Consider the following 12,809-nt stretch of genomic DNA (forward strand, 5'->3'; position numbering starts at 1 on the left):
CACCTGCCCCTACACCTCCCCCCTCACCTCCATCCAAGGAACCAAAAAAACCCTTTCATATCAGACAGAGGTTCACCAGGACATCTGCCAATGTGGCCTACTGCATCTGCTGCTCCCAATGTGGTCTCCCCTACATTGGTGAGACCACCAGAGGCTCGGAGACCACTTTGTTGAGCACCTGCACGCTGTTCGTGACAAACGACAATACCTTCCAGTTGCGAACCATTTCAACTCCCCCTCCCACTCCCTGGGCAACATGTCCATCCTGGGCCTCCTCCAGTGTCACAATGATGCCATCTGGAAACTGAAGGTGCAGCACCTCATATTTCGCCTTGGGACCCTACAAACCAATGGTCTCAATGTGGACTTTACCAATTTCAAAATCTCCCACCCCCGGCCTCATCTCATGACCAACCCTCCCTCTCATGCCTGCCTGCTTGACCTGATACAACTTGTCCATCTTGTCGCCTACCTATCCGTTCCACCCACCTCACTGACCAATCTCCACCACTGCCTACCTGTACTCATCTATGACTACCTCACCTACCTTCCCCAACCCCACACCTCCTTTATTTATTTCAGAGCTCCTGTCCCTCTCCCCCATATCTGAAGAAAGGTCCCAATCCGAAACATCAATTTTCCTGCTCTTCTGATGCTGCCTGGCCTGCTGTGCTCCCCCAATTCCACACTCTGTTATCTATAACAATAATAAACACTTTTACATGCAAATGATCTGAATCTGGGTCTTGAAGATTTCAGGGACAGAACTGTGACTATCTCCTTTCATCCATTGTAGGCTTATCCTTGGGAAGAAAGATTGTTGACACACTGTTCTGAAAACAGTACATAATCTGATAATTTCATAGTCACTATTATTGATGTAAGCATTTTATTCCAGACATTATTTAATTAATTGGGTTTAAATTCGCTAACTGACATGGTGAGATTTGAATTAATGTCTCTAGATCATTAGTGGAAGCTTCTGAATTACTTGTCTGGTAGTAAAAACACTATACTTTAAATATTGAAAAGGGAAAGTACACAATTGAATCCCAATAGTGAGAATGGTAGATATGAGTGTGATTATAGTCTCTTTTCATAAGTAGACTGTGCTGAGAAGATGCCTCATTATCCTACCAGCTGTGCTGTAGGGGTGAGGAGGGTAGAACTCCTATAAGGGTCACTCATGACATACAGAGCAAAAGGTGGAAACCAGATTAAAAACAGAGCATTGCTTCCAGTAGTGGTTTGAAAGCAAGGCAAATGACCTGCAAACATAAAAGTGGCATTTGTTACAAAAACAACCCAAAAATGAGACTAGCTTTTCACCTTCCCCTTCCTTGAAAGTGGAGTCACAGATAGATAGGATAGTGAAGGCGGCATTCAGTATACTTGTCTTTACTGGTCAGTACATTCAGTATAGGAGTTGGGAAGTCATGTTGTGGCTGTACAGAACATTGGTTAAACCACTATTGGAAAACTGTGTGCAAATTCTGGTCTTGCTATAGGAAAGATGTCGTGAAACTTGAAAGGGTTCAGAAAAGATTTAGTAAGATGTTGCCAGGGTTGGAGGGTTTGAGCCATAGGGAGAAGCTGAATAGATTGGTGCTATTCTCCCTGGAGTGTCAGAGGCTGAGGGGTGACCTTATTGGGGTTTATAAAATCATGAGAGGCATGGGTAGGGAAAATAAACAAGGTCTTTTTCATGGGGTGGGACAGTTCAAAACTAGAGGGCATAGGTGAGAGGGAAGAAATTTAAAAGGGATCTAAAGGGCAACTTTTTCATGCAGAGGGTGGTACGTGTATGGGATTAGCTGCCAGAGAAAGTGGTGGAGGCTGTTACAATTACAACATTTAAAAGGCATCTGGATGGGTATATGAATAGGAAGGGTTTAGAGGGATATGGGCCAAATGCTGGCAAATGGGACTAAATTTATTTAGGATATCTGGTTGGCTTTGACAAGTTGGACCGAAGGGTTTGTTTCTCTGCTGCATATCTGTATGATTCTATGACACTAATACATCAACTCTGGAGAATCATAATATGCTGTGTATGAGACAGGAAGATAGTCCAAGGAAAGGAAATTCAGTACCTTGCTCTAGACCGACAGCATTGGACCACGGCAGCTGAGGGTATGGCTACCCAGCAATGGCTTGGTTAAAAGCAGGAACACAAAACTGGAGGACCACAAAGCTTTTGGAAGGTTGTGAGGCTGGAGAAATTTCAGAAATTGGGAAGGTGAGGTTATGAAGTATCTGAGCAAAAGGATGGGAATTTTGTAAACAAGGTATGACATAGGAGCATACTTAAACTAAGATGTAAATGTCCAGAAATATCATTAAGTCTTTCATGGCATCACCTTCATGCCTTCCTCTCAACTAGTTTGTTGAAGTGCCAGTGCTGAACTGGGGTGGACAAGGTCAGAAATCACATGACACCAGGTTATAGTCCAATAGGTTTATTTGAAATCACAAGCTTTCACTACCCTACCCAAAAGCATTATCAGAGTTACAGGCTCAGCAATTGGACACTGAGGAAGGTTGGAAATTTCACTAAAATTTATGAACAAAATATGTTTGTGTATTGGAGGCATGATCAGACATTCAGAAATATAGAAAGCAGGATAGATTTTCCATAGAAGAATATGGAATAGGACAGCAAAAAAGGTTACCTCAGAGTACAAGGGGATCTTGTTCAGGTGGGCCGACGTGTTGAGGAGTGGCAGATGGAGTTCAATTTAGATAAATGTGAGGGTAGATGGGAAAAAGTTGTTAAGAAATTCTAGCACAACGGGGAATAATCTTTTGCCATCCATTATGCACACAGCCACTGCCATTCAGTGGGGCTTATATCAAATGGAGGATCCAACAGACACTGTTGTATGTCCTCTCAAAAGCAGGATGCTTAACCAAGACAATTTATAGCATTGACAGGACAGGTTTAATGTTAAGGGAGAGAGCCATGATCAGTTAAATTTAAGGTGGAAAACGATGCTACTTCCTTATTTAACAGAAATGAGCTGTCAGACAAAGTTAAAATTTAAACATGAAGCGATAATGAATGTTGGGTTTATCCTACCTGTTAAATTTAAAAAGGATGCTTCAGATATTTAGGGCTCAACTTACTTTCTAGGTACCCCGGAAATAATGGACAGAAAATCCTGCATAGTTATACAACTGACAAATCCAACCCCTCCTCCCCTCATTAACATTTTCATTGTAAAAAAAGTATCATTCAATTAAAATCTTTTTGTATAAAATGTCAGTGCTGACTAGAAAGAGTTTTAGAGAAATCAAGCACTAATTCCAACACCACAGTTAAGGTATAATTCTTTGCAGTCCCTTGTTGCTCACGACAGGAGTGTGCCTCAGATCACCAGCCCCGGGCACTCCAGTCCAAATTTACGCAAAAATCACCAAAAATAATTCACCGACACGATGACATAGAATGCGGGAGGAAATTGTTCACACTTTTGGTACTTGCGCCTTTCACTTCACATCTCACCAGGAAAACAAAAATAAAACAACGCTTAATCCATAATAAGACCATAAGACATAGGAGTGGAATTAAGGCTATTCGGCCCATCAAGTCCACTCCGCCATTTAAATCACGGCTGATGGGCATTTCAACTCCACTTCCCTGCACTCTCCCAGTAGCCCTTGATTCCTTCTGAGAACAAGAATTTGTCGATCTCTGCCTTGAATGCATCCAACGTCCCGGCCTCCACTGCACTCTGTGGCAATGAATTCCACAAGCCCACCACTCTCTGGCTGAAGAAATGTAATCTCATTTCAGTTTTAAATTTACCCCCTCTAATTTTAAGGCTGTGCCCACGGGTCCTAGTCTCCCCGCCTAACAGAAACAACTTTCTAGCGTCCACCCCTTCTAAACCATACATTATCTTGTAAGTTTCTATTAGATCTTCCCTCAACCTTCTAAACTCTAATGAGTACAATCCCAGGATCCTTAGCCGTTCATCATATGTTAAACCTACTATTCCAGGGATCAGAGATAATGGGAACTGCAGATGCTGGAGATTCCAAGATAATAAAATGTGAGGCTGGATGAACACAGCAGGCCAAGCAGCATCTCAGGAGCCTGTCTCTGCCTCCCTAACCGGTTCTTCCTCTCACCCATCCCTTCCTCCCACCCCAAGCCGCACCCCCAGCTACCTACTAACCTCATCCCACCTCCTTGACCTGTCCGTCTTCCCTGGACTGACCTATCCCCTCCCTACCTCCCCACCTACACCCTCTCCACCTATCTTCTTTACTCTCCATCTTCGGTCCGCCTCCCCCTCTCTCCCTATTTATTCCAGTTCCCTCCCCCCATCCCCCTCTCTGATGAAGGGTCTAGGCCCGAAACGTCAGCTTTTGTGCTCCTGAGATGCTGCTTGGCCTGCTGTGTTCATCCAGCCTCACATTTTATTCCAGGGATCATCCGTGTGAATCTCCACTGGACACTCCAGGGCTAGTACGTCCTTCCTGAATAATACCTGACGACTTTTACAACACACATAGGTCATGGGCTTCTTTATTCAATATTGGACCATTTCTCACTCCCAGAAATTGGATCATTTATTCCTGTTTTGAGTAGGAGTGGGCAAACCATTAAGAAAAAAAAATAGACCTCGATTTATTGATGCGAATGTTTGAAGATCCTGTAAAACACGGATACATAGCTCTCACAGCGTCAGCGTCCGAAAGGGAGCGCTGCAAGGCTGGGTTGTTCTGGATAAAAACCAAAAGAACTGCGGATGCTGTAAATGAGGAAAAAATACAGTAGTCGCTGGAAAAGCTCAGCAGGTCTGGCAACATCTGTGAAAGAAAATCAGAGTTAATGTTTTGGGTCCGGTGACCCTTCCACAGGGCTGAGCAGTTCTGAAGAAACGTTAACTCAGACCTGCTGAACTTTTCCAGTGGCTTCCGTTTTTGTGCGTGGGTTATCCTGGAGTGACGAAGCCAGTGCACTGAATTAAGCACCACTTCTACTCCAGCTGACAGTAACCAGACTAACCGATCAATAGGACAAAACCATCTGACTCTTTCCAACCTAATGGACGCTCTGCCAATCACAAACAATACCACTTTCAGAGGTAACAAGATGTAGAGCTGGACGAACACAGCAGGTCAAGCAGCATCAGGGGATCCGGAAAGCTGACGTTTTGGGCAACGTCAGCTTTCCTGCTCGACCTGTTGTGTTCATCCAGCTCTACACCTTGTTATCTCAGATTCTCCAGCATCTGCAGTTCCTACTATCTCTATACCACTTTCAGATGCTTTGACATGTAAAAACTAGTGATGTAACTCGATTAGCCCAACTATTTTTGTGAATAACTGATTACTCTTCTACCAAGGCTTAAAGCAAAACAAGTCATGAGAACAGGATTCTTTTTATATATAACCAGGAAATTGCCCTAAAGCTACTTAACAACATGAGCCAGTTTCTATGCAAACATAAGATGAAGCTGGTTATCAAAACATAACATCTAAATGCGGTCACCTTATAAAGGGGAAGGTCACCAAGACTCATTCAACAGCCTATTCCAAATCCATTACTTCTACAAATAGAGCAGATGTATGGGAACACCACTACCATCAAGTTCCCCTCCAACCCACACGCCATCCTGATTTTGAACCATGTCGCCATTCCTTCACTGTCACAGGTCAAAATGCTGGAACTCCTTCCTGGCTTGCTGAAAGAAGACAGAGGGTGGTAGTTGATGGGAAATGTTCATCCTGGAGAACAGTTACTAGTGGTGTACCGCAAGGGTCGGTGTTGGGTCCACTGCTGTTTGTCATTTTTATAAATGACCTGGATGAGGGCGTAGAAGGATGGGTTAGTAAATTTGCAGACGACACTAAGGTCAGTGGAGTTGTGGATAGTGACAAAGGATGCTGTAGGTTGCAGAGAGACATAGATAAGCTGCAGAGCTGGGCTGAGAGGTGGCAAATGGAGTTTAATGCAGACAAGTGTGAGGTGATGCATTTTGGTAGGAGTAACCAGAAGGCAAAGTACTGGGCTAATGGTAAGATTCTTGGTAGTGTAGATGAGCAGAGAGATCTCGGTGTCCATGTACACAAATCCTTGAAAGTTGCCACCCAGGTTGACAGGGCTGTTAAGAAGGCATACAGTGTTTTAGCTTTTATTCATAGAGGGATCGAGTTCCGGAACCAAGAGGTTATGGTGAAGCTGTACAAAACTCTGCTCCGGCTGCACTTGGAGTATTGTGTACAGTTCTGGTCACCGCATTATAAGAAGGATGTGGAAGCTTTGGAAAGGGTGCAGAGGAGATTTACTAGGATGTTGCCTGGTATGGAGGGAAGGTGTTACGAGGAGAGGCTGAGGGACTTGAGGCTGTTTTCGTTAGAGAGAAGAAGGTTGAGAGGTGACATAATTGAAAAATATAAAATAATCAGAAGGTTAGATAGGGTGGATAGGGAGAGCCTTTTTCCTAGGATGGTGATGGTGAGCACGAGGGGGCATAGCTTTAAATTGAGGGGTGAAAGATATAGGACAGATGTCAGAGGTGGTTTCTTTACTCAGAGAGTAGTAAGGGAATGGAACGCTTTGCCTGCAATGGTAGTAGATTCGTCAACTTTAAGTACATTTAAGTCATCATTGGATAAGTATATGGACGTACATGGAATAGTGTAGGTTAGATGGGCTTGAGATCGGTATGACAGGTCGGCACAACATCGAGGGCCGAAGGGCCTGTACTGTGCTGCAATGTTCGATGTTCTATGTTCTAAATTGCACTATGGTTTTTGTTACATCACAAGGACAGACAGCTTGCTAACATCTTCTCAATAGCGTCAAGCCCAGAGGGCAGGAAGAGAGACATCCTAAATTATCTCTTGTAAAATCTATAGCATCTTGTTTAAATCATTTTTTCCTCAAAATGGACTCTCTCTGCTATCGAACATGGAATGAGAACGTTGACTCCTTCCAGAAGTTTCCAGCAATTACAGAGATAAAAGTTCACTACTCACCTCCTGCATTGTGAATATTCCAGTCAAGCCAACACAAAGGACTCCTGAACAAGATGCCTATTTCAGCCAGTTCTGAACAAAGGAGATTGTCAAAGCCTATTACAAAAACAAATTGAATGAATGAATGATTTATTATCACGTGTACTTTACAATTCAATACAATAAAATACAGTGAAAGCTTTCATTTGTCACCATAATCTGGCACCATTTTGGCAGTTTAAGAATTAGGGAAAATGAAAAGGTATATCTTACAGAGAAGTCCATCTACAAACAAGTTCTGAGAAGGCTCAGAACTACCACCACTTCACCAGACCCAACTAACATTGAAGTCTCTGATCCTTAGGTGTCATATTTTGCCGCTGGGCCGATTCAACTTCACTACCACCCATGCCAGGCATGCCAACGTTGGAGACTATCGCCTCTGTCAATGTTGCCATGTTGCCCTCCCACTACCACTCCTGGCCAACAACGAAGTCATCTATCCACAGGTTCCATGTTTTGCTGCTGGACCTACCTTGTTGACATTGCCTCAGCTGGAACATTGGTTCCAGTCATGCCCAGATGCAGGCTGTCCAGTTTGTACTGGTGCCACCTCCCCCAGAACTGGTCCCAATGTCCTAGGAATTAGAATCCTTCCCTCTTGCAGCATCCTTCAAGCTATGTATTCATCTTAGCTATTCTGCCATTACTACGCTGGCTAGCTTGTGGCACTGGCAGCAATCCCAAGATTACTACCTTTGATGTCCTACTTTTTAGTTTAACTCCTAATTCCCGGAATTCAATTTGTAAGACCTCATCCCTTTTTATTTACTTATATGATTGGTGTCTATATGCACCACCACAGCTGGCTGTTCACCTTTCCCCTCCAATGTCCTGCAGCAGTTCTGAGACATCTTTAACCCTTGCACCAGGGAGACAAGATACCACCCTAGACTCTCATTTGCAGCTGCTTTACCTTTACAATTAAATCCCCTATCACCATAAATTTGCTACTTTTTCCTGCTCTCCTGTGCAGTACAGTCAGCCTTGGTGCCACAAACCCAGCTGCTGCTACCTCTGATGAAGGGTCTAGGCCCGAAACGTCAGCTTTTGTGCTCCTGAGATGCTGCTTGGCCTGCTGTGTTCATCCAGCTTCACACATTGTTATCTTGGATTCTCCAGCATCTGCAGTTCCCATTATCTCTGCTGCTACCTTCCGCTGGTGAGCCATCTCCCTCAACAATATCCAAAATGGTATACCTGTTTTGGAGGGAAATGACGGCAGGAAACCCCTGTGCTACCTTCCTACTCTTCCTCTGTCTGTTGGTCATCCATTCCCAGTCTTCCTCAGCAAATTTTATCTGCGGTTTGACCACCTTACTGAATATGCTATTCACAATTCCTTCATGGATGGTCCAAAGTAAATCCAGCTGCAGCTCCAGAGCTGTCAAGTGGTCAGACAGGAGCTGCAGCTGGACACACTTCCTGGACATGAAGGAGCCAGAGACATTGGAATGGTTAATCCTTAAGTAGCAAAGCAAAGAGAAAATAAGAGAGAAGAAAAACTACTCATCAGTCACCAGCCACTCACTGCTTGTGACTTCACATTTCAACTTCCTTCTACTTTGTCTTTACCCTTGTATCTTTGGTAGCTGCAGTAGTTTGCTCCCCCTCTGACTGCCTTACCCCACTTCTGATCATCCTCCTTACCAAAGCCCAGAATTCACTTACACCTGCACTTAAACCTCCAGCAGCACTTCCACCACAAAGCAGCCCTTCTTAAAAGGGCCATTCTGCTATTGTTTGCCTTCCTTTTATTCGCTCCTGGGCAGTGACTGAGACAACTCTTCCAAGATTCCTTCTCAGTAGCACCATTTGTTGGATGCCCTTGAATTATTTGCTAGCACCAGCACTTCTGTGCTTGCCTTCTCGGTTGCAGTGACTGAGACCACTCCTCCCAGAATCCTTCTCAGCACTGAAACAGGTGGGACTTGAACCCAGATCTTCTGGCTCAGCAGTAGGATCAATCACCAAAGTTCCTTCATTGCAAGTGTTTTTAATCAATCTGGTTCCTGGTCATTGCAGTTTCTCAATTTTTAGACTTGGCAGATTAGAAACCAAACCCTCATCCTCACATACCACCCCACCGACCTCCAGATCCAACGCATCATCGTTTGACACTTCCGCCATCTGCAATCTAACCCCACCACCAAAGACATTTTTCCCTCCCTACCCTTATCTGTTTTCTGGAGGGACCACTCCCTCCATGAATCCCTTGTCCGCTCCACACTCCCCACCAGTCCCACCACACCCAGCACTTTTCCACGCAACCACAGGAAGTCCTATACCTGCCCCTACACCTCTCCCCTCACCCCCATCCCAGGACCCAAGAAGACTTTCCACATCAAGCAGATGTTCACCTGCACATCTGCTAATGTGGTATACTGCATCAGCTCTTCTGTTGTGGCCTCCTCTGCATTGGGGAAACCAAGTGGATGCTTGGGGACTGCTTTGCAGAACACCTAAGCTTGGTTCGCGTTAAACAACTGCACCTCCCAGTCGCAAACCATTTCAACTCCTTCTCCCATTCCACAGACAACATGTCATTCCTGGGCCTCCTGCAGTGCCACAATGATGCTACCCGAAGGTTGCAGGAACAGCAACTCATATTCCGCTTGGGAACCCTGCAGCCCAATGATATGAATGTTGTCTTCACAAGCTTCAAATTCTCCCCTCCCCCTACAGCATCCCAAAACCAGCCCAAATCGCCCCCGCCTCCCTAACCTGTTCTTCCTCCCACCTATCCCCTCCTCCCACCTCAAGACCCATCCCCATCTCCTACCTACCTATATCATCCCGCCCCCCTTGATCTGTCCATCCTCCCTGGACTGATCTATCTCCTCCCTATCTGCCTACCTATATTCACCTTTACTGGCTCCATCCCCACCTCTTTGACTCGTCTGTCTCCTCTCCACCTATCTTCTCCTCTATCCATCTTCTATCTGTCTCCCCCTCTCTCCCTATTTATTTCAGAATCCCCTTCCCCTCCCCCATTTCTAAAGATGGGTCTCGGCCCAAAACGTCAGCCTTCCTGCTCCTCTGATGCTGTTTGGCCTGCTGCATTCATCCAGCTCTACACCTTGTTATCTCAGACTAGGAACCCTGTTCTTGGTAGTTGAGACAAGATTTCACACAGAAAATGCATGTGGGTCCGATTCAAGTAAAAAATACATCAAGTGCCCACTTAGCTTCTTTTTAAATCATCTCAGGTTTGTTCCTTATTGCTGATATTCATGGTTTGCTGAAACTGTGATATGAAGATAATTCACAGCCTATGCAAATAACAGGAGACAATGGGTGCCATTTGTCCATGCAGTCATCTTTGCCTGGCATCTTAGCATTCATGGCACACTGTCCATTAATTTTTGCCTAAGACATCCACAAACCTTACTTCTTGTTATTACCAGTTTTGGTTTTGTTTTTCTGTCAATATTTCCCATTCAATTTTGTTACCTGATTGATGAGGTCACTGAAGTCTTTGTCCTGTCCCCGTCGCCAACATATATGATGAAACATTATAGTCCTCAACGACTCGGTTCAACGCCATGATCAATTCACTAATTGTTTAGACAAGTGAAATTTGTTTTGTTTTCATTTGGTATGGGAACTGTTGTGTGGAGGTTAATAATTTCTCACATTTAATCAGCTCAAAGCAGTATTGATTGAAGCAAGGGATAAATCATTCAAAAGATTTTCATGTGGCCTACATTGGCTCAGACGTGAGATATAATTAATTTGCGTTTTGTTCCCTATTATCTGAACATAAATATTCATCCTCAAATACTGACTGTGGAAGAATTTTTGATTGGAACATCTGAAGATGTTTGCCTTTTCTCTCTCCCTATTTTGTTAAATGTATTTGAACTCAATCAGATTTTATGAATCTTTCTTGACTCATTGTAAGGATCTTAAGGCAAAATAATTTAAGCTGTTTCAAATTTTGATCCACAATGTGCCAACCCCACGCCACATTGTCTCCCTAGAAGTAAAAGTTCTGGACCAGCACAAGAAGAACAAAAGTGAAAAAGTTTGCTAACAGTGTTTTCTTAATCAGGATCCTGAAGCTAAGCAGCATTGCATCCAGTTGTCAATGCTTAAAAGGGATACAAACAGTAAAACACGAACAAATGGTTTGGTCCCTTAATGATGACACTTTAAACAAAATAATTTTAGGTACGTTTGACTCAGTCTGCTTCAGAATGATCCAATTGAGTTCTTTTTAAAACAATCTAGAAACAAGTGAACTATTGTTTTGCATCTGGCATCTTACACAGTATAGACTAAATTAGCTCTGTTAGAGAAATGTACTGAATGCATAAAATCCTCTGGCAGATTGATTTTTAATTCAATTAAAATCTAAATAGGTCATCATTCTTCCATTGCTCTGTTGCAGTGATACTGATCTCTTAAAATATTTGGTAAAATAAATTAATAATTTCCTGTATATGATACAGTTGGGTAGACATTCAGATACTACTTTTTCCTGATAGGGGAAGTCAAGAATGAGGAAACATGAATAGCCACTGTTCATTACTGATGCAACATGAGCTTCATGCAACACATATCTGAGGGAGGGAGGTGTGAGTTGGAAGCCCTAATGAAACCATTACTGTTTCTAGGTCAATGTCCTTTCTAATTAAGACTAGCGTTCCAAAGTGGTAGTGAGGGAGTGCTACACTATTAGGAAGCAGATTAAATGTCCGCTCTGCCTGATCAGGACACAAAATGTTTTCAGTACCTACCCAGTTTCCTGACATTTACCTACCACATCTTAATCAGTTGTTTATTTTATGTCATTTGAGGACTCAAAATTGTGCAAACTGGCCAACAAGTACCATGACTGTACTTCAAGAAGTAAATTTGTTGGCTGTTAAGTGCTTTGGAACATCCTTCAGTTATGAAATGTACATTATAAATGTGAATTCTCCTGTTGCAATCTGAGATTATTAATGGTGCCTAAGGCAGTTTTAACTTCAGAAAGGGACAGAGTAATCAACGTATCCATAAACAGATGATGAACTTTATTCCACTGCTTTGGTGAATAGGGTGATACTATTAATACATTTCCACAAATCATAGTGTCCTTTAAAAGCATGTTGCCAAATCAATGGTTTTCCAACATCATCAAAAAAATTCTGCTTATTCAGAACATTCCATGTTTAAGAACAGCAAAATTAACAATCTAAAGATATGATTGTCAGCAAGAAACTAAATAGAATTCAGAAAAAAACCTCTTTAACTGAAGAGCTGGTGCAAGTGTGGAATGTAGTATCAGTTGAGTACAGCAAATTTAAAGGTGGTCAGACAAACATATGAGGGATACGGAATAGCAAGTTATGCTGATTATTAGATAAGGAAGGATAGGAGGAGTCTGAAATGGAGCATAAAAGCTGGCATTGGCTCAGTGAGCAGAATGGTCTGTTTCTGTGCTTTATGTTCTGTGTAGCATCTGAAGATTGTTTCCAGGTTCAAAGAATAAAACAACTTTGGAAGCAAACATGCGTAGGATTTGATGTATGGCAATACCAGCGCTTGCAAGCCAACAATCCCATTTTACATCTCTTTCAACTGATATTTCTATTCAAGTCACAGGTCGACTTTTACTTTGTGCAAGTATATTTCCATATAGTTCAAAGTCCAGTTTAAGGTGCAGTATCCAACCTTGATAACCCATATTGCAAACAGTAAATAGGGCTATTTAATAATTAGTTACAATAAAGGAGTGTGCTGCAATCATTTGATTTAAGTAAAGGCATTTCCTTTCTGGTTTTGTGGAG

At 43.0% G+C, this 12,809-nt stretch overlaps 1 protein-coding gene across 1 annotated transcript in view; it reads right to left on the minus strand.

Moving 5' to 3' along the window:
* The window catches only part of cstf3 (cleavage stimulation factor, 3' pre-RNA, subunit 3), a 148,428-nt gene that overhangs the window by 119,268 nt on the left and 16,351 nt on the right, over positions 1–12,809 (minus strand). The window contains exon 2 of the mRNA XM_059652128.1: positions 6,994–7,089. Within this exon, the coding sequence (XP_059508111.1) occupies positions 6,994–7,002 (9 nt within the window). The 5' untranslated portion in view covers positions 7,003–7,089. The remainder of the gene's footprint in view (positions 1–6,993; positions 7,090–12,809) is intronic.

The sequence above is a fragment of the Stegostoma tigrinum genome, chromosome 17 (assembly GCF_030684315.1).
Source record: "Stegostoma tigrinum isolate sSteTig4 chromosome 17, sSteTig4.hap1, whole genome shotgun sequence".
NCBI lineage: Eukaryota > Metazoa > Chordata > Chondrichthyes > Orectolobiformes > Stegostomatidae > Stegostoma > Stegostoma tigrinum.